The sequence below is a fragment of the Geotrypetes seraphini genome, chromosome 1 (assembly GCF_902459505.1).
Source record: "Geotrypetes seraphini chromosome 1, aGeoSer1.1, whole genome shotgun sequence".
NCBI classification, from domain to species: Eukaryota; Metazoa; Chordata; class Amphibia; order Gymnophiona; family Dermophiidae; genus Geotrypetes; species Geotrypetes seraphini.
The window spans coordinates 263,699,120-263,719,331 of record NC_047084.1 but is presented as its reverse complement, the minus strand read 5'-3'; the positions used below and the strand labels follow the sequence as shown (position 1 = coordinate 263,719,331).

The following is a 20,212-nucleotide window of genomic DNA, read 5'->3' as shown; positions in this document are numbered from 1 at the left end:
ATAAATGCCCGATACATTTGGGTGGCTTGAATTATGGTTTGTTTATTCCTGAACAGTTGAAATCTTTTATTGATCTCAAGAAGATTGTTTGAAGTCAAGTAAGAGATATATCACTGGAATTGTGTGGATGCATTATGCTTTTTTTTTTTCTTCAATTGATATTCCTTTTATTGTGAACTCCTCTTATTGTGGACTATTTAGGAGATAAAAATTTCTTGGTTTATCTATTTTTCTTTTTCCTCTAGAAAATCAATATTTTCCATGTTGCTGTAACAAGTGTAATCTTGTGATATGTTTATTGAAAATTAATAAATTAATAAATTTAAAAAAAAAGAAATATGCTAGAAGATAAAAAAAATACATAAAAATCTGCCAAACTAAACTAAACCTTAGGTTTGTATACCTCATCCACTCCACAATCGTAGAGCTCGGCACAGTTTACAGGAGCTGGGATGGAAAGGAACTCCAATGGAAAGTTATAGGACTTAGTATAAAGAATGTTTAGAGGGGCTTAGTATACCAGAGACGGAGGAAGTATTATATTTTTGAGAATAGCCAAGTTTTCCGATGTATACGGAAAAGTTGGAGGGAGCTCAGATTCCGAAGTGGGGAGGTAAGGTTATTCCAGAGCTCAGTGATTCTGAAGGGAGGGATGTCCCTAGTTTTCCTGCATGGGATATGCCTTTTAAAGAGGGTGGATCTGGTGGTATTAGGATTTGAGGAATTCCAAAATAGTGGAATAAAGGGAGGAAGGATGCCATGTAGGATCTTGAATGTTAGGCAGGTGCATTTAAAGTGGATCCTGGAGATTACTGGAAGCTAGTGAAGCTTGGACAGGAGCGGTGAGACATGGTCAAATTTACTTTTTGGGAAGATAAGCTTAGCTGCGGTATTCTGAATCCGCTGAAGGCTTTTCTTCGTTAGGCTTAAGTAGAAAGAGTTGCAATAGTCCAGTCTGGAAAGGATGATGGATTGTACAAGGACGGCAAAGTGTTTTTGATGGAAGCAGGATCTCACTTTCCTCAGCATGTGAAGACTGAAAAAACATTTTTTTTACCAAGGACTTGAGGTGGTCATTGAAGGACAATGATGATGCCCAGAACTTTGCTTGAGAACTCAAGCTGCAGTGTGGAGCCAGAGGACAGTGGGATGAAGGTGGGTAGTTGGTCTAATTTTGGGCTGATCTAAAGTAGTTTTGTTTTGGACTCGTTCAGTTTCATTTGTACGATGAGGGCCCAGGATTGGAGGTTCATTATACATGAGGATATGTTCTCAGAGAGGTTAGTGAGGTTCGAGTTGGTCTCGAGGAGGACAAGGATGTCATCAGCATAAGTGTAAAGTGTTTCTAGGGGGGATAGATGGAGGAGTTTCAGGGAGGACATATAGATGTTGAAAACAATAAGAGATAGAGGTGAACCCTGCGGGACTCCACATATCGGTTTCCAGGGGGAGGATGAGGTGCCATTCATGTTAACAGTGTAAGAGCGGGAATGTAAGAATTTCGAGAACCAGTCTAGGACTGTGGAGTTAATGCCTATCTCTGAGAGTTGGAAAACTAGAATATCATGATTGACAACGTCAAAAGCTGCAGAAAGGTCGAATTGTAGAAGAACAGCAAACTTATTACGAGAATGAAGTTGTTGAACCTTTGAGATTAATGAGGCCAATAGGGATTCAGTGCTGAAGTTGGGTCTAAAGCCATATTGGTAAGGTAGGAGAATAGAGAATCTCTCTAAATAGGATGAGACTTGGGTAGATATGATAGACTCTAGCATCTTGGTTAGGAGAGGGATATTTGCTATTGGGCGATAGCTGGATGGTGTGGAAGGGTCCAGATCAGCTTTTTTTAGTAGTGGGGTCAAGGCAATATGTCCCATTTCTGGAGAAAATAGGCCCGATAGTAGGGCAGAGTTTATAAATTTGGTAAGAGATGAGATGGCCTGTGCGGGAATTTTCTCGTATAGGTAGGAGGGGAATGGGTCCAAGGTACAGTTGCAGGAATTCAATTTGAGGCAGAGTTTGAAGACCAGGGATTTGGATACGTGCTCAAAGGCAGTCCAGGATCTGTCGACTGGGATAGGGTTGGAGACCGTTAGGGTAGGGTTGGAGTCGGTGGGCACCAGAGAGCTGTAGGAGACTGCAGGTGGGAAGGAGCGTCTTAAGGTAGGGACCTTTTCGTTGAAGAATTTTGCTAGAACATCAGCTGAAGGAGAGGAGGGGAGCATGGTGGAGTCGTTTTTGGAAGTTAAGGAGCGCCAGATGTTGAACAAGGTACTACTATGGTTGTTGGATCTGGAGATTTTATCACCGTAGAAGTTCTTTCTAGCTTTTTTAGTACTGTATTGTAGAACTTAATATTGACCCTCCAGGACTGTCTATCTGTAGGGGATTTAGATTTTTTCCATTTGCGCTCCAGAGCTCAACATTTCTGCTTCAGTTCTCTGTGATATGGAAGGTACCAAGGGGCCTTACGGATGTAGAAGATGGTTTTAATGGATAGCGGGGCGAGGGAGTGGTAGGTGGACTTGGAGAGGGCGACCCAGTTGTGCCAATTGATTTATGAATCTACAGGCTTAGGAACGGAGAATTGGTTGAGAAATTTGGTCAAGAACAATTCGCTCATAATTTTTTTGCGGAAGGTAATGGAATTTGAGGTACGGGGTGGGGCCCCAAGATGCGACATGAAAATGGGGAGACAGAAAGCCCCTAAGAAGTGATCAGACCAAGGGACGTGTTCCCAGTGAGTGTCATCGGCTTAAGTTTTGTAAGCGGTAAGATCAAGGAAACTGATGAAGTCTAGTGTGTGCCCCTTTTCATGGGTTGGAGAGGATGCGGGGGGGGGGGGGGAACCTAGATAGGTGAGGAAGTTATTAAATTCAGTCGCATCCTTGCTGGTGATGTCGTCTAGGTGGAGATTGATATCCCCCAATGAAATTTAAGGAAGGCGTTTGTTATGGTCTCAAGGACAAGTTTGGAGGATTTGTTCCAAGGGGTTGGTGGGCGATATAATAGCAAGATACCCAGAGGGTGAAGGTGGAGTTCATCATTGACTGAGGCTAGCATATATTCTAGTGAGGTGTGGCTACCCTTTGAGGAGCTGGACATCGAAGAATAATTTGTAGAGGAGTGCCAGGCCACCTCCTTTTCGGTTAGTTCTGGGTGAGAAGAGGCCTTGGTAACCATGGGAGCAGAGTTCGTTTTGTGTAAATAGGTCATCTTTTGTAATCCATAATTCCGTGATGCACAGGAATCCAAAGTCAAAATCCTCGAGTAGATCCTTCAAAATTTGAGTCTTGTTGCATGCGGATCTGGCGTTGCAATAAAGTGTCGGGACTGGGGTGAGAGAGTCAGAGGCATGGTTGGGAAGATTGGCAGGGAGAACAGGCTTTAAAGAAGCATTGTTGACTCTTCGAGGGTTTTTTTTTTTTTGAAGGGGTGATTTCTGGTGCGTATCAGCGTGGGGTTTCTGAGGCCAGGGCAGATATTACTGACATTTGTGGAGTCGAGTAGGTTGGGAGAGGGAGGTTTCAAGCAGAGGCTTACATGTCGAGATTTACATGTTGAAAATGGAATATTTGATTGCTCAGGACTCCCCTAAAAATGGAGATTATACAAGGATACTTGGTCTCTATTGTGGGATGCCATGTTGCCTTGAGCCCGTAGCCTTCTTTTGAATTCCTGATAATGGAGCTTCTTGTAGGTAGGGAGGGGAGTGTTGGGGGGGTTTCTTATACTTATCCGTTTTGTATCTATGGATCACTGCAAAGGGACAACGTGGATGGTCTCTTATTGGTCTGCTTTTGTTTGCTTGTGTAATATTATGTTGTTGAGAATCTAATAAAAAATATTTTACAAAAAAAAAAACACTCTGCCATTGTAAGCTACAGTGTCTAATCTCAAAGACTCACAAGGTGGGATTAACTGCAGCCAACATAACCTTTGTCTCCATCTACTTTAACAGATAATTTATATCAGATGAATGCTTTAGTACAGAACCATGAATGACTCACAAATATCCAACTTTTATTTTAAATAAATAAAATGTCACTCACTACATCTAACTGTGGAAATACTGCCCGGCCTTTGACTTCTATCATTTCTTCCATCTCATGTGCTGCGTCTCTAAGGACAGACCTGACACAGCCACCCCCAGTTTCAGGAAACATCTGGCAAAGATTGTACAAGTGCCTGGTAATGAGACATAAATGGTACACATCAGTTTCTGGCTTAAAAATCAAAATGAATCTTTCCAGACAGCTGCCTTGCAAAGTTGGTGGCTGGAAAAATCAATCTGTTACTAGTCCAGAAATTTCTTGCACGGTCAATTAGTACTCAAGTTACACAGAAAGAACCTCATGCTCCTCATGCTATAAACCTGTTGAAGTTACAGGTTTTCTTAGAAACTTAACCTTTTTGGCTTATATTTGCAGAAGAGTTTGTCCAGGGATGCTGGGTTTTTACAGTGCATTTGCTGCTGTTGCTGCTCCAGGACCAAATCGCTTAAAGAGAGAGCAGCATAAGCCTAGTCTAAGGCACAGTAACAGCAGCAATTTTCCAGTCCTTATCGGAAGTTGACACCTGAAGCAATTTCCTACATTGCCCAAGTCTACATTTGGACCTGCTGATTAGCTGGAGAAGCAGCGATTGCAGGAACTTGGATCTAGACACAAACTGATGTCTCCTGCTGAGCAGGACACCTAATATGACTACACCTAAAATGACATTACAAAACTTACACAAAGTACTGGCTATTAGTAAAGAAGGTATTTTAGTTTAGTTATACGTTACAATAGCCAATGCTATCCAAGAGTAAAAACGTGTTCAATGGTCCTAAATAAAATTTTGTTTTTGGAGCTTATATTTTTGCTAGAGATTAATGAGAATTCACTCAAGAGAAATACAGCAGTAAAGCATACATCATTTATCCCTTTTCAGACTACCTGAAACTATATCAAGTCTGTCTTCTCTGCTGTTCAAATCAAACTGCTGAAATATTTTCTCATTTCATTTTAAGCTACATACTCACTATACTTCTCACACTAAATAAGTTGTTATTTTTAAACAGCTGCGCCCCAAAACTTTAGGGGGAGTAAACAACATATGCTTAGCATAAACCCACCCTAAAAAAACAAGTAAGGAGGAATACATGACTCATCTACCACTACTAAATGTGAAAGTGTGGCAGTGTTTCACTGAAGGCCCAACAAGATCCACTATTTCAAAGGGTCATACATAAATATTCATTTCACATCATTTAACATTAATGTTCAACCAAATCACAATACAAAACTCAATCCCTCTTGAAAGCATATAAAAAGGATTTTATTTTTTTAATTTCTGAGGCACCTATTAAACATTCAAAGACAATAACATTTAAAAGAACAATCCATCTGGAGGGCTCAATACATCTGTATCAAAATCAGGTTGCTGCTCGACAGAAGCTCCATTTCAAAACTATTTTCATCAGGTGCAGTCTCCCCCAAATCTTATATGCAGCACATTATATATTTCAACTTGACATTAGAGAATGACACGGTGACAAAATTCATCACCGTTCCCGTCCCCGCGGATAACCGCGGGAAACCATCTTCATGCCATTCTTTAAGGAGAGAGGAAAGAATCGGTGTATAATTGGGCACAACCACTGACCCACAAGCTTTGCTTTGAAGAATGCTGGTGTAGAAGGACCGAGGTTGAAATAGAGACTAGAAAATGACATGGGATTATCTTCCGCGGTTATCCGCGGGGACGGGAACGGTGATGAATTTTGTCACCGTGTCATTCTCTACTTGACATCCTCTAGAAGCCTATAACATCAATCGTGAACCTGGGCAACATCATACCAAAGCTCTAAAAAAAGATATAATTTTGTAGCTTGTAAAGTACAAACCCAATATCGTTCCCTAATCATGAGATGTGCCCTCTTATCCCCTTCATATGATAATGAACTCTGTTCAATAGTGAACTATAAAAGCTCGGCAAACTGATGTCTAGACTCAAGGCAATGAGCCTCCGTCAGCTGTTATTTATACATTTACGATGTTTAGAGATCCGCAATTTCACAGGTCTGATTGTAAAAAAAATGGTATGTTGGCTATATTAAGCCAAATAAAGTCATATATTACAAACTTAGAATCACAACCAAAAGATGATATACTGTATATATCCAGTTGTAGGATGCATACATTGAGTCAATATAAGAGATGTAAAAAAGCAAGCGGATATATTGGGTCAACAATTCATTGCTTGTTAAAATCCACTTAAAGGAGTTCAGAAAGCTTGAGATCATTTATAAACATTGGCATGTTTTATAACTTCACGAAGTGTTTAAAGAAGGTCCTGTGTGATGTTCTCAAGAAGAAAAAAATTCTAGCTGATTATTTGGTTTCCTCTATACCAGTGTTCTTCAACCTTTTTACACCTATGGACCGGCGGAAATAAAATAATTATTTCGTGGACCGGCAAACTAATAAGACTGAAATTTTTAAAAGCCCCATCCCCGCGAGCTCGGTCCCATTAACCATCTGATCCCATCCGCACAAGCCTCAAATAGTTATGATTTTATATTGAACATATTTTATTAAAGTATAAAAAGAAACAATATTCTGTACAATTGTCATTTTATAAATATAAATAATACAGGGCAAGGATCAACAAAACCCCCGTCTCCCCTCCTCTTCACATATATCCCCTCTACTATCAAGAAAACTGAATAAGTCAAATTATTACAGAATGCTACACAAATATCATGCTAACAGAATACCACAGTCACACATGGCAGGAATGGTGTTAGGGGAGTGGAACTAGGGCAACTGCCTCCTGGTCAGAGAGAGCCCTAAGCCAGCTGGAAGCTAAAGATGCACTGCCTGGGCTTTGCACTCCCCAGTTATGTCTAACATCAGCTCTAGTAGGATACATATTTTAAATCTGATATATTCTAATCACCAAGATAGAAATAAAATTATTTTTTTCTACCTTTTGTCGTCTCTGGTTTCTGCTTTCATCTTCTTTTCACTCTCTTCCATAATTAATACTACTGTTAAAACTATTACCCACACCAAAAATGTTCATTTCAAATAGAGTGCTTACTTCTAAGTTTAAATTGGTTACCCACAACGCAACCACTCCTAATTTTAAAATGGCCGCGGCGTGCTAAAGCTTCACCTAAATACCTCCCTGCGTGGGTGTCCCGGCCGCCTCTGGGCGGAGTCAGCAACCAGTGCGGACACATTCCCAGGGGCAAACCAAACACAACCCGTGGGGGGAACTAATCTGCAAACTGCTTATTAAGGGGGTGTTGGAACATTCTTAATAAGTAGTTTGCAGATTAGTTCCCCCCGCGTGAACGTGAACTCGCAGGCCTTGAGCATGCTCAGATGCTCAAGGCCCAGCAGAGGAAGAGGCCGATTTTCAAGAGTGCCCAGATGAGGGTAAGAAGCGGCGGGGGGGTGCCCAATTGTGTCAGGGGGGATGTCGGATCGTGTTGGGGGGGTGCCCAATTGAGTCGGGGGGGGGGGTCGGATCGTGGCGGGGGGGTGCCGGTTCGAGGCGGGGGGTGCCGGATCGCGGGGGGGGGGGGGCCTTCGAGGGGACCAGTGCCGGTTCTCGGGGGGCGGGGGGAAACGCATCAAAGCAAGTTTCCATTATTTCCTATGGGGAAACTCGCTTTGATAAACGAGCATTTTTGATTACGAGCATGCTCCTGGAACGGATTATGCTCGTAATCCAAGGTACCACTGTATACAGAGAGGCCTTCAGGCCGAAGGGAAGAACACGATACTGGAGATGGAGATCCCCCACCCGGAATCTCAAATACCGGCGAGAGGCCAGGTGTATCAGAATGTGCGTGTAAGCCTCCTTGAGGTCCAGTGAGCACAGCAGTCCCTCTCATCCAAGAGGGGATGCAACGTGGGAAGAGTGAGCATTCTGAATCGTTCCCGGACCAGAAACTTGTTCAGAGCACAGAGGTCCAGGATCAGACGCAGATCTCCCATTTTCTTGGGTACCAGAAAGTACCGGGAATAAAATCCGGAGTTCCACTGTTCTGTGGGAACTTCCTCGACCGCCCGAAGGCAAAAGGTCCGAACTTCCTGCAGAAGGAGAGGAAGCTGAGACTGAGCAGAAGGAAACTTTCTTGGAGGCAGGTCCGGGGGTACGTGACTGAAGTGGAGGGAGTTCCCCTCCCAGATGATAGACAGTGCCCAACTTACGGTGGTAAGACTTTCCCACTGGATATAGAAATAACGGAGACAACCCCCGATGGGGAAGGGGGAAGGCTCCAGGAGGAAGGGAGCCCGAAGGCTCGGACTGGAATTGTCAAAAGGACGGCCCGAGCTTCGCCGGGGCCGGCGGCTGGGTCTTAGGTTGACGATGCTGCTGCTTCAGTGGCTGTTTCGAAGGAGGCCTAGAGAAATCAGGAGTGGATTTTTATGGATACCTCCGGAGAGGAATTTTATATTGTCGAGCCGGAGGGGCCTTAGGTTTAAGTTTCACCAGAGACACAAAGGACTGCTCGTGGTCCGAGAGGCGCTTCATGGCCGCCTCGATGGAATCATCGAAGAGCTCATGACCCACTCAAGGGAGATTGGCAAGTCGATCCTGTAGATTCGGATCCATATCCACAATCTGGAGCCAAGCGAGGCAACGCATGGCGATCGCAAAGGCTGTAACTCTCAATGACAATTCAAAGGCGTCGTAAGAGGCCTGAAACATATACAGGCGGAGCTGGGAGAGGGTCTCCTCGAGGAGACGAAACTCCTGACGCCGAGTCTCAGGTACGACCTCCTGGAACGAGCGGAGGGCATCTATACAGAACCGGAGGTTGGACGTGAAGATGAAATTGCAGTTAAGGACACGATTCGCCATCATCAAATTCTGATAAAGGTAGCGACCAAATTTGTCCATCGTACATCCCTCCCTGCCTGGGGGGATGGCAGTGTAAACCTTCAAGGAGGTAGACTTCAAGGAAGACTCAACTATCAAGGATTGGTGGGAAAGCTGAGCACTCTCAAACCCTTTCACCGGAATAGTCCGGTAATGGGATTCCAACTTGGAGGGAATAGCCGTGAACTCATAAGGTGTCTCTAGGTTCCGGAGAAATGTCTGCCAGAGAACCTGATGTAACGGAAGGCGAAGCGCCTCATGAGGCACATTGTCAACTCCCATTTCCGCCAAGTATTCCTGGATAAAGCGGGAGTCGGACTGAAGATCCAAGTGCAGAGCTCTGCCCATGTCAGAGATGAAACGAGAAAAGGAGGATGTACGAGAAGAAGAATTATCCTCCGGGGGTGGGGGGGGGAGACTCTGATCGAGATCAGGGTGCGGCTGAGAAAGAGGGAGAAACTTTCCTGGAGTAGTAAGCCAGAGCCTCAGAGTCCCGTGAACGGGAGATTGAAGCGGTTCGACTAAGGCGTGTAGGGGGCGTCGAGGAACGGTCCCGTGCCAGATGGACCGGGGAAGACCCCGGGGTCCGAGGAAATCGCTGGGGAAGCCTCGGAGAAGACGGGGTATAGGAAAAATCCCCCACTGGCTTCGAAGCAGGCCCTTTAGAAGCTGGCAATCGCCTCAATGGGGAACATACACTAGAGTCCAATTCTAGGACAAGCGTGTTTCTGGGTGGTCTCGAGGTTGGAGACCTGCCCCGACAGGGCGGGGAAGACCCGGGCTGTTTAGAAGAGGCGAGCCCTGCCGCAGTAGAGGGGGAAAAACTGGTCCCTGGCCTGGACCCCCAAAAAGGCACCGGCAACTCACGGGAGGATGACTCGCTCGAAGGAATCCGACGAGTCTTACGGGTGAGGCCTCGAGAGACGAGGGGACGCTCAGGCTGGTCAGACCACGACTGGGTTGAGACCGAGGTCAAAGGCATCGAAGTCAGGACTAGTTGGCTTACCACCAAGGAAAACTGTGTGGTAATAATAGCCTTAAGCATGTCCTCGAACATAGGCACCGAGATCAAAGGTAGGAGGGTTGGAGGTGCAGCAGTGCACTTCTTCGGTGGTGACCTCGAGGAAGAGTATTCCCTATATGAGGAAGCATGCTTAGATTGATGACTCGAAGATGCCGACGAGGCGGCACTGACATGAGACTCCGAGGTAGGCTTCTTCGCTGGCATACCTGAGGAGGGAAGAGGAGACTTACCCGAGGCCGGAGTAGCAAGAGGGGCCGAGGCCGGAGCCTTAGAGGCCGACAGGAACTTCGAGAGCATCAAGGCCGAACTTGAGGCCAGTCCCGCAGGATCCATGGGGCCAAAGAGTTGGAGAATCTTGGCCACTCGTCGACGAAGAGCCCGCGGTTGTAAAGTCGCACAACGGGGACACGACTCAGTGTGGGGCTCTGCATCCAGACACTCCACACACCAACGATGAGGATTGGTGATGGAGATAACCCGGTTGTACTTAGTACAGTTTTTTAAATTCGGAACGAGGCCGGGACATAAGAAAAAGGAGGGCCGTGGCTCCGCAAGGCCAGACAGCCAGAGGAAGACTGGGAACCCGGTCAAAAATATACAAACTGAAAAAAATGAAAATAAAGACATGAGCACGGCAACTCAACAGAAGCTAACCAAATAAGCCGCGGTGCAAAAGGGACAACGAGATCGCGCGAAGCAAGGGAGCAGTGCTTCTCGCTCCGCGGAGAACTGAGGACACGCTGAGGAGACGCATGCCCTAGGCAGGGCGGGAGGGGCACACGCGCATGCCAATCGCAAGCTTGAAGGTCTTCAAGCAAGTCTGCTTGCGAAAACGTCTGCTAGGGGGCTACGTCAGTGACATCACTCACATGTAGAGAATATGCTGCCTGCTTGTCCTGGGATAATGGATTTTTACTTTACAATCCACCAAACCATATGGTTTGAATGATATTCAGTGGTCTACTGTTATTTGATTGAATGGACAAAGTTGTGTCTGTTATTACATAATGGCGCTTCTTTTTTAGACCTATGGTATGATGTTGTCCAGGTTCACAACTGGTGCTAATTTCTGGAAGATGCCAAGTTGGAATACATAATGGACAGCATATAAGAATGTTAGGGGACTGCTCCTAATGAAGATAATTTTGAAACAGAGCTTCTGTTAAACCACAACCCGAGTTTGATACAGTTAAGTGTTGAGCCCTATGGATGGATTGTTCTTTTGAATGTTATTGTGTTTGAATGTTTAATAGTACCTCTGAAACTTTTGATAAAAAAAATCTTTCATATGTTCTTGAGGGATGTAATACAGGATTGAGTTTTGAACATTATTTTTAAATATGCATATCCCATTAACATGAAAAAATATTCTGTAGTTGTTAATCTCTGAATCAGCAGTTATAAGAATCATTTGGTCTAAACCAGTGGTCTCAAACTCAAACCCTTTGCAGGGCCACTTTTTTGATTTGTAGGTACTTGAAGGGCCTCAGAAAAAATAGTTAATGTCTTATTAAAGCAATGAAAATTTTGCATGAGGTAAAACTTTATAGTTTATAAATCTTTCCTTTTGGCTAAGTCTTAATAATAATATTGTAATTTATAGCTAAAGAGACATATAATCAAGAAATAGTTTTATTTTACTTTTGTGATTATGATAAACATACCAAGAGCCTAAAAATAGTACCTGGTGGGCTGCATGTGGCCCCCGGGTTGTGAATTTGAGACCACTGGGCTAAACAGTCCTCCACTATTATCCCAGTGGTCAAGGGCTTTATCACACTATAAATTCCTGAGATTAGGGCTTAATTTTTGGAGCTGGAGGTACACTAATACTAAGTCAAGAATTTACACTCTGCAGTTAAGAAGCAGATTAGATTAGGTATTAAATGATTCTCCCTTGCAATGAAATGCAGCAAACGTGCCTTCAAAACTTTCAAATGAATCTGCCAGATTTGATATTTTGTTTTTAAATTCTTTCCTTAGTAACTTAGGGCTCCTTTTAACAAAGCCGCAGTAGTGAATTTCCTGCAGCAAATACAGCGAAACCCGTAGGAACTGAATGGCCTTTAGTGCATTTGCTGCAGGAGAATAGCTACTGCGGATTTGTAAAAGGGGACCTCAGTCTGAGTCCACTAGGGACAGAGAAAGTCACGTATAAAATATGTGTAAACCACTTTGGTTGTACCACAGAAAGGAAATCTCAAATCCATGACCCTTTACCCTTTCCTTTTTATCCTTCTCTGTCCTGTCCCAACTAGCTAAGGAGTTTCTTTCAATGTTTCAAATATGTTTTTGGATTGGAATCTGCTTTGAATGTATCCACTACAGGTGGTGTAGTAAATACCAAATAAGTTATTAAACCCCCCTCCCTCAGAATGTTACAATAATCCAGTTAAGTATATTGGACTACACAATTATTTTAAATTGCGCAAATAAACCCAACTTATGTAATTAATTACTATAGCCTCCAAAATACCTTACGAATTAACATTGTAACATGGTAAATGATGGCAGATAAAGACCTGCGCTGTCCATCCAAACTATCCACCAGTCACATTCATTATCAAGGCAATGTTGAACCAACAATCCAGTATATATTACTACATTTTACTTGCTAAGTTCCACTATAAGATGTCTTCCCTTCCCCCAAGATATTCAAGACCTGTACTTAGACAATGCTTGCTCTTGATCCAGCCTCGTCATTTTCAGGGCTCAGTCCATAAAAAAAAAATCTGCCCTGCACTGGCTCTACTTCTCCAGCAACTAAGGTACTGTCAAAACCTACTCCAACCCCTCCTGACCTATCTTCCCCATTGCAACCATAGAAGTCCATCTAGCATGGGCTACACTCCCCCACTGCTGGGGCTGCTGTCAAAGATAACTCCAGCACATCCTGATCTGTCTTGCCATATTAAGGGACCTCAGACTGTAGAAGTTTATCCACAATTGGCTTTACTTCCCCACTGCTGGAGCTGCCATTTAAGCACCACTCCTGTGCATCATAAATGAAGTTAACAGTATAGTTGTTGATATGTCAAGTTATGTTTCAATACTATCCTCCTCCTATTTAGGGATTCTTTGTATCTACCCACATATTTTTTTAACTCAGTCACTGTTTTTGTCTCCACTTCCTCCACCAGGAGAGCATTCTGGGGATCTAACACCCTTCTCTGTGATAAAGTACTCCCTAACATTATCCCTGAGTCAGCCTCCCTTCAATCTAAATTCATGTCCTCTAGTTCTACCATCTTCCCACAGTTTGGCAAACACCACAAAGAGGTGGGATGATTTTGTCAATATAAGGAGATGTTAACAACATAGAACACAGTAAAGCCGAAGCAAGAGAATATGGCATGCTATGAGTTAACATTGCTGGATGTCACAGTTATATAATGAGTAAAAAAAACAACACATTATGGGGGAGGAAGGTGTTTGATCTCAGAGAGGACTATGTGCTGTCAGTTATGGTATGGTACCTTAGAATTGTTACTAATTTTAGGTTACTCTTTTGAAATCAAATAAATATTCAATTAAAAAAACATACACTAACACAGTACAGTAAAGACCATAATGACCCATTCCATATATCAGTAGTGTTTAGGGTTGCAGCTGGAGTAATATACAATTCCTGACTTCAGATCTTCTTTACACACTTTAGGTGTATAGGACTACAGTAACTACATGGAAGTATGATTCTTCTATTAGAAATCAGACCAACACTCCTGTGTCAGTTTCCTTGCTTCCCTGTACAAAAGAAGGTTCTTTTCACCATCAAACTATTTTACTTACAGGACCAATTTGTCCACTGTTTTGAGCTCTGGTGGATTCCTGGTTGCTAGCTCTCCAATATACTCCAACAGGAAACCGAACAATTTCTGTAATATTGATTTAAAAAAATCATCATCATTCAGGCACCATCGTGGCTGACTTAAACATAAGGCAAACTACATAGTCACCTAAGATAGCAGAGACATACTGTGTTTCCCCGAAAATAAGACAGTGTCTTATATTAATTTTGGGCCCAAAAAACGCACTATGTCTTATTTTTGGGGTATGTACAAGATCATGTCTCCCTTCCTCTCCTTCTCCCCAATTCTAAATATTTCCTTTCTCTCCCCCACATGTGCAGCATCTTTCCTCCCCTCCCCTCCCTCCCATCCCCGTGCAGCAGATCCCTTGCAGTGTTCTCCCCAGAAATTTTTTCCAGCCGGGTGCCATGAAAAAGTAGCCGGGTGGGGCGGGGCGGGGAAATTTGGTAGTGGGGAAAATTAAATGTATACTATTTTTATTAGTTAATTATTATTATTTTCCTATGCTCGATATGACTTCCTTTTTTAAGGTTTGACACTTGTGCCAAAATATTTTTACTAAATTTAAGAAGTATCCAATTCTAGAAGTGAATAATTAGATATTCACCCTCTTTCAAATATTATAGAGCAGGGGTGTCCAATGTCGGTCCTCGAGGGCCGCAATCCAGTCGGGTTTTCAGGATTTCCCCAATGAATATGCATGAGATCTATTAGCATACAATGAAAGCAGTGCATGCAAATAGACCTCATGTATATTCATTGGGGAAATCCTGAAAATCTGACTGGACTGCGGCCCTCGAGGACCGACATTGGACACCCCTGGTATAGAGGTTTAAAAAAGGGAAATGCATTAATGAAGTCATTAGGTTCAATCTAACCATTTATTTCTGCATGAATTTAAACAACTAAAAAAAAAAGATAAATATAGCTCATCCAGTCATACAAGAAATGGCTGTACAACACCTCTAATAATGTTTTGATCACTAGGTTCCTTCCTGAGGTCTCACTGAGGATATGAAATAGATGCTTTTTTTTTTTTTTTAATATAATTTTTATTGAAAAAGCAGTCAAAGACACACAACAGTGGTCCGGCATAGGACCACAGTACAGGTATAGCAACGAAGCAAAACAATAAGAAATACAAATGCCTCAAAGCAGAGGAGGTGCTATCGTAACAGCCAACATGTAGGCACACCCAAGCGATGGGATGAAAAATAAGAGTCTCGCCAAAACGAGTCGCAAGAGGTGCCCCATAAAGCACCCTCCTCAAGATAAGAAAGACCGCAAAAACAATTTTGTCAATAGTAGAAACCCCACACCCTACAATTACCCACCCATCCTACATACAAAACTATCCCACACAATCAGTCCACACCATCCCCAACATCCACCCACCTAACACTCCACAGACATACTACAATCAACCGAGCTCGAGAGTCACTGGTCAGGGTGCATAGTAGAAGCCTCAGTCAAGGGGCCGCTCATATCCCAAAAGGGGATCGAATTAAGGCAAGGCTATGGGGGCTGTGAGTCAGCCTCAATTTGAAATGCTCTCCACAGGGAAACGTATACGACCCTATCACGTCCAGTAGAGGCCGCATGGGTTTGAATTTCAAAAGCAGCTAGTTCCCGCATTTTGTGAAGCCATTGAGTGAAGGAAGCGGGCTCAGGCCCCACCCAATGGAAAAGCAACAGCTTTTTCACCGCTAAGAGTGCAGTGTACAAAAACTTCTGATATGGTACGGTAAAGCCTGCAGCTGATAGTTCCCCCATGTCACCCAACAATAAGAGGCCATGAGACCGGGGAATGGTCCTGCCAAGGAGGCCCTCAAGAAACGGGAGCACCTGGAGCCATAAAGCCGCATGGGGACACTCCAAAAACATGTGCAGTAGTGTGCCCCTCGCTCTCTGACAATGAGAGCAAGTGCCATCATCCCATAAACCCATGGCATGTCCCCGAGCCCTAGAGATGTAAGTCCAATGCAAGATCTTATATTGCATTTCCCTAAGGTCCATTGATCCCGTGAATTGAGTAAGGTTAGTAAAAAGGTCCAAAAATTGGGCCTCAGGAATGTCAAGAGCCAAATCTCGCGACCACCGGGCCGCAAGCCTAGGCAGATAGGAGGGAGGGAGAGCATTTTTAAGGAGCCTATACCAGGTGGACAATGTGTTTGTCTGAGAAGGTAAGAGGGCCAAGTAAGAGTCCAATTTCCCCATCGTCCAATGCTCTCCCCACTGCCGAGTCAGGGAAAAAAAGTAATGTGTGGCTTGCAAATAGGCCCAAAAATGCGTGTTCGGGAGGTCCCAACGAGTCTGAAGTTGTGGAAAGGTGGGGAAAGTCCCTGTTCCCTCGTCGGAGAGATGTCGCAAGCTGACACAGCCCCGGGAGTCCCACAGTTGAAACCCTGAGGTACCCATCCCCGGGAGGAAGTCTACATTACCCACCAGAGGCAAGAAAGGAGATGCCTGTGGGGCTCGCCCCTGTGCCTTCCGCCACCACCACCAGGCCTGTCTTAGCGGTTTCAGAAAGAGGAATCGATGATCCCCCCCAGGAAAAGACCGGGGAAACAAATGCAATAAAGAGACAAAGGAATGAGGAGCACACCACTCACGGATCCAACCTGGAGGAGAGTACCTATAGTGGCCAGAGATGCCCTCATGAACAAAGCGCAGCAGGGAAGCAACGTTGTACCTGCGAATATCAGGGAGATTCAAACCACCTTGCCTAGAGTCCAGGGACAAGGTATCAAAACTGATTTGAGCCCGCTTGTGTCGCCATAAAAATGAAAGAAGAATAGACCGAAAGACTTGGACATCTCTGTTCAGAATCCAAAGCGGAATCGTTTGAAGCGGATATAAAAGTTTTGGGAGAAGCACCATTTTGAATAACGCCGCGCGGCCCCCAAGGGAAAGAGGCAAGTCCTTCCATTTCTCACAAAGATTACGGATAGTCTCAATTTGGTGGAGAACATTGTACTGGTAAAGGAGATGAGATTGGGTGCTCAAATAAACGCCAAGATAGCGCATAGGCTTCCTAACCGGTGGAATCAGTAATGTATCAAGCCAGGGCTCACGTCTATGAGAAGCCAGAGGCAGGAGTTCCGATTTGGCACAATTAACCCGAAGGCCTGAGACTGTGCCAAAGTCTTGAACCAGCGAGAGAACCTCCGGTAAGTGTAAGGGCGCGTGGTCTAAATATAACAAAATATCGTCTGCGAAAAGATTAATGCGGCTCTCCTTAGCTCCAACTTTAATACCAAGAATGAAAGGATGAGATCGAAGTTTAATTGCCAGTGGTTCAATAGCCAGAAGAAATAGTAGCGGGGACAGGGGGCATCCCTGGCGAGTACCTCGTTCAAGCGGGAAGGGTGAAGTAAGTTGTCCATTAATAAGAAGCTTAGCCTTGGGCAAAAAATAAAGACTGCGCACCCAGTCCAAAAACATGCCCTCCAGCCCATATTGCCCCATGACCCAAAAAAGGTAAGACCAAGAGATGCTATCAAACGCTTTCTCCATATCTAGGCCTACAATAGCTGCCTGGTTATCCCCTCCTCTGCGAGAGTAAATGGCCATCAAAGCTCTCGTGAGATTCATGGAGGCATATCTGCCAGGCACGAATCCCACCTGATCTTCATGGATAAGGAGGTGAAGGTATGCATTCAGACGTTTGGCAAGTAACGCTGCGAGCAATTTTGCATCTTGGTTAAGAAGTGATATGGGCCTATAAGAGCCCACCTGAGACGGGTCCTTGCCCGGCTTGGGCAGCAGAACAACATGTGCCAGATTATAGTGGTCCACCCCCTTGTGGGAGTGCAAAGAATTAAAAGCCTCCGCCAGAGGGTGAGATATAACGTCAGACAAAATTTTATAGTATTCCGGCCCATAACCATCTGGCCCAGGTGATTTAGTCAATTTAAGCTCTTTTATACCCAATTCCACTTCAAGACTAGTAATGGGAGCATTCAGAGCTTGAATCTGGGTCGGGAGGAGTTTCGGAAGGATGACTGAAAAAGCAGTCCCTATCCGTATCCGTCGAGGGCCGCTCTGCATACAGGTCCTTATAATACGTCACGAATTGTTGATGTATGTGTGTTTCCGTTGTATGAGTGTGACCCTGCATATCAGTAATAGCAGTGATGACTTGTCGCTTACGATGAGGGCGGACCAGGCGGGCTAACAACCGTCCAGCTCTCCCCCCCCCCCACCTGTGGAGATTATAGCGACGAAAGTACAAATCCCTCTCCACTCGCTGTGTTAGGATCGCATCTATCTGCTGTCGGAGTGTACGTAAGCGTATACGATCGGCCTCCTGCAAGGTCCCCTGATGGCGCCTTCGCAACTGCTGGAACTCGCCCGACAGCAGTAGCAATTCCGCTTCCAGTTTCTTTTTCTTCCCCGCGACATAAGCGATAACAAAGCCCCATAGTACTGCCTTGGATGCCTCCCAGAAGAGCCCCGGATCAAGATCAGGATCAGAATTGGTGCTACAGTAATCCAGCCATTTTTCCCTAAGATATCTACGAAAGGCAAGATCTTTAAAAAGAGGTATCCCGGGAAACGCCGTGTCCGTGTTGAAGAGTCAGCAGTAATTTGAAGGGATAGTGTCACGGGAGAATGATCAGAAAGAGGAACCTCCACTATCTCTACAGCACTAACCATGGGCAGCAGCGCAGGAGAGAGCAGGAAGTAGTCAAGACGTGTATAAAGATTATGGGGATTGGAGTAAAACGTATAAGTACGTTCCGAAGGATGGAATAGGCGCCAAATATCTAAGAGCCCCAGCTGCGTGGTCAGAAAATTAACTCCTTTACCCATGTGATCCTTAGGGAAGCGCTTGGCGGGGGCACAATCTTGAGAGGGATCCACCGTGATGTTAAAGTTGCCCCCCACAAGGACATGGTAACCCGGGTACTGCACCAGCCGCAACATCAACCCCGAAAAATAGCTGTGATTATAGATGTTAGGGGCGTAAACATTACAAAGGAGATAAAGCCGTCCCCAAAGCTCTCCCAGCACTAGGACATATCGGCCCTCTTTGTCCTGTATAACCTTATGCAATTGAAACGGGAGTTGCTTATGGACCAAGACTGCTACCCCCCTTTGACGAGTGTTATAAGAAGAATAGTATACCTCCCCCACCCAATCCCTCCTAAGTTTCTCATGTTCTACAGATGTAAGATGGGTCTCTTGCAGGAAGGCAATATCAATACGTTCCCTGCGAAACCAGGAGAGTATTTTCTTTCGTTTGACCGGGGAATGGATCCCATCCACATTAAGGGAGGAAAGTTTTAAATTAACCATGGTCCCCCCACCAAAGAACAATAGGAGCAGAAATGTCAATCAAATAAGAGAAGAGGAAGAGCCCCCCAGCCAGGCCCCCCCCCCTGTCAAATCACCAAAGATGGCATGTACCAGCAAATGAGAAAAAACCGGTGCTCTCGAGACTCCATTCATACATCCCCATACATACCCCCCCCCCAACACACTCCCCCACCCCTCCTCTTCCCATCCACCCCCCCTCAACATACTCCAACCTTCCAGTACCCAACCCAACCAGAAAACCATGATGTAACCAGAACCTCGTACCCCCTCCCCCCCAGAAAACAAAGTGCAGCATGATGTCCATACAGTCAGCACAAAAGTAATAAATGTAAACAAACTCGCTCCGGCAAGTATTAAGAAAACATAATGCCCAACAAGGACTCCCCAGCATGCTGCAGAACAAGAGATTCAGACCCCCCGCAATGTGGAAACAAATCCATAATCTACATAGAGGACTCCCCATGTACAGGCAGCAGGGAAATAGCCCCTGGTACGGATCTGTCCAGAAGCCAGGAGCCAAGAGCGGAAAGAAACCTCCATCAGCCAGCACTCCTCATGCACAGTTCCAAGAAATCCATCTCTCTCTGTCCCAGCAGCTGGTATAAAGTCCGCCGCCTCCCAAAAAGTTCGGGACAACAAATCAATCAAGCGTTCAGCAACCCCAGTCCTCTCAAGGGGCTGCCAGTCCCTCCAAGTAAGAGCGGAGCGCTGCTGGAGTATCCATCAGGACTACACCAGTGTTGGTTTGAATGCGCACTTTAGCAGGATATTGGAGAGTGAATTTAATCCCTCTGGCATAAAGCTGTGTACAGTAGGGCACCAAAGCCTGTCTCTTCTCCGAGAGCCTGATGGAGAAATCCTGAAAAAGCAAGATCTTGGTGCCATTGTAATCCAGGGAGCTCGCTCGCCTGTATGCCTCCAGAATGCGAGCCATAACAGCATAGTTGAGGAAGCGAGCTATGACTGGACATGGTTGGGCTCCTTCAGCGCGTGGCGCTCCTATCCGATGTACCCTTTCCACATGCACTGGGCCTATGGAGGATGGAAGTCCGAGGGTTTGAGGCAGCCACGTGGCCACCAGGTCTGCCAACTCAGCATCACGGACTGACTCCGGCACCCCAATAAGCCGCAGGTTATTTCGGCGGCTGCGATTCTCTGCCTCCTCAGTCTGATC

General features: G+C 45.0%; 1 protein-coding gene across 2 annotated transcripts in view; it reads right to left on the bottom strand.

The window, feature by feature from the left end:
- NOP14 (NOP14 nucleolar protein) overlaps positions 1-20,212 on the bottom strand; it is a 166,661-nt gene that overhangs the window by 38,770 nt on the left and 107,679 nt on the right. For both annotated transcript variants that reach the window (XM_033950448.1, XM_033950440.1), the window contains 2 exons: positions 13,697-13,782; positions 4,053-4,188 (listed from right to left, as the gene is read on the bottom strand). In XM_033950448.1, the coding sequence (XP_033806339.1) occupies positions 4,053-4,188; positions 13,697-13,782 (222 nt within the window). The remainder of the gene's footprint in view (positions 1-4,052; positions 4,189-13,696; positions 13,783-20,212) is intronic.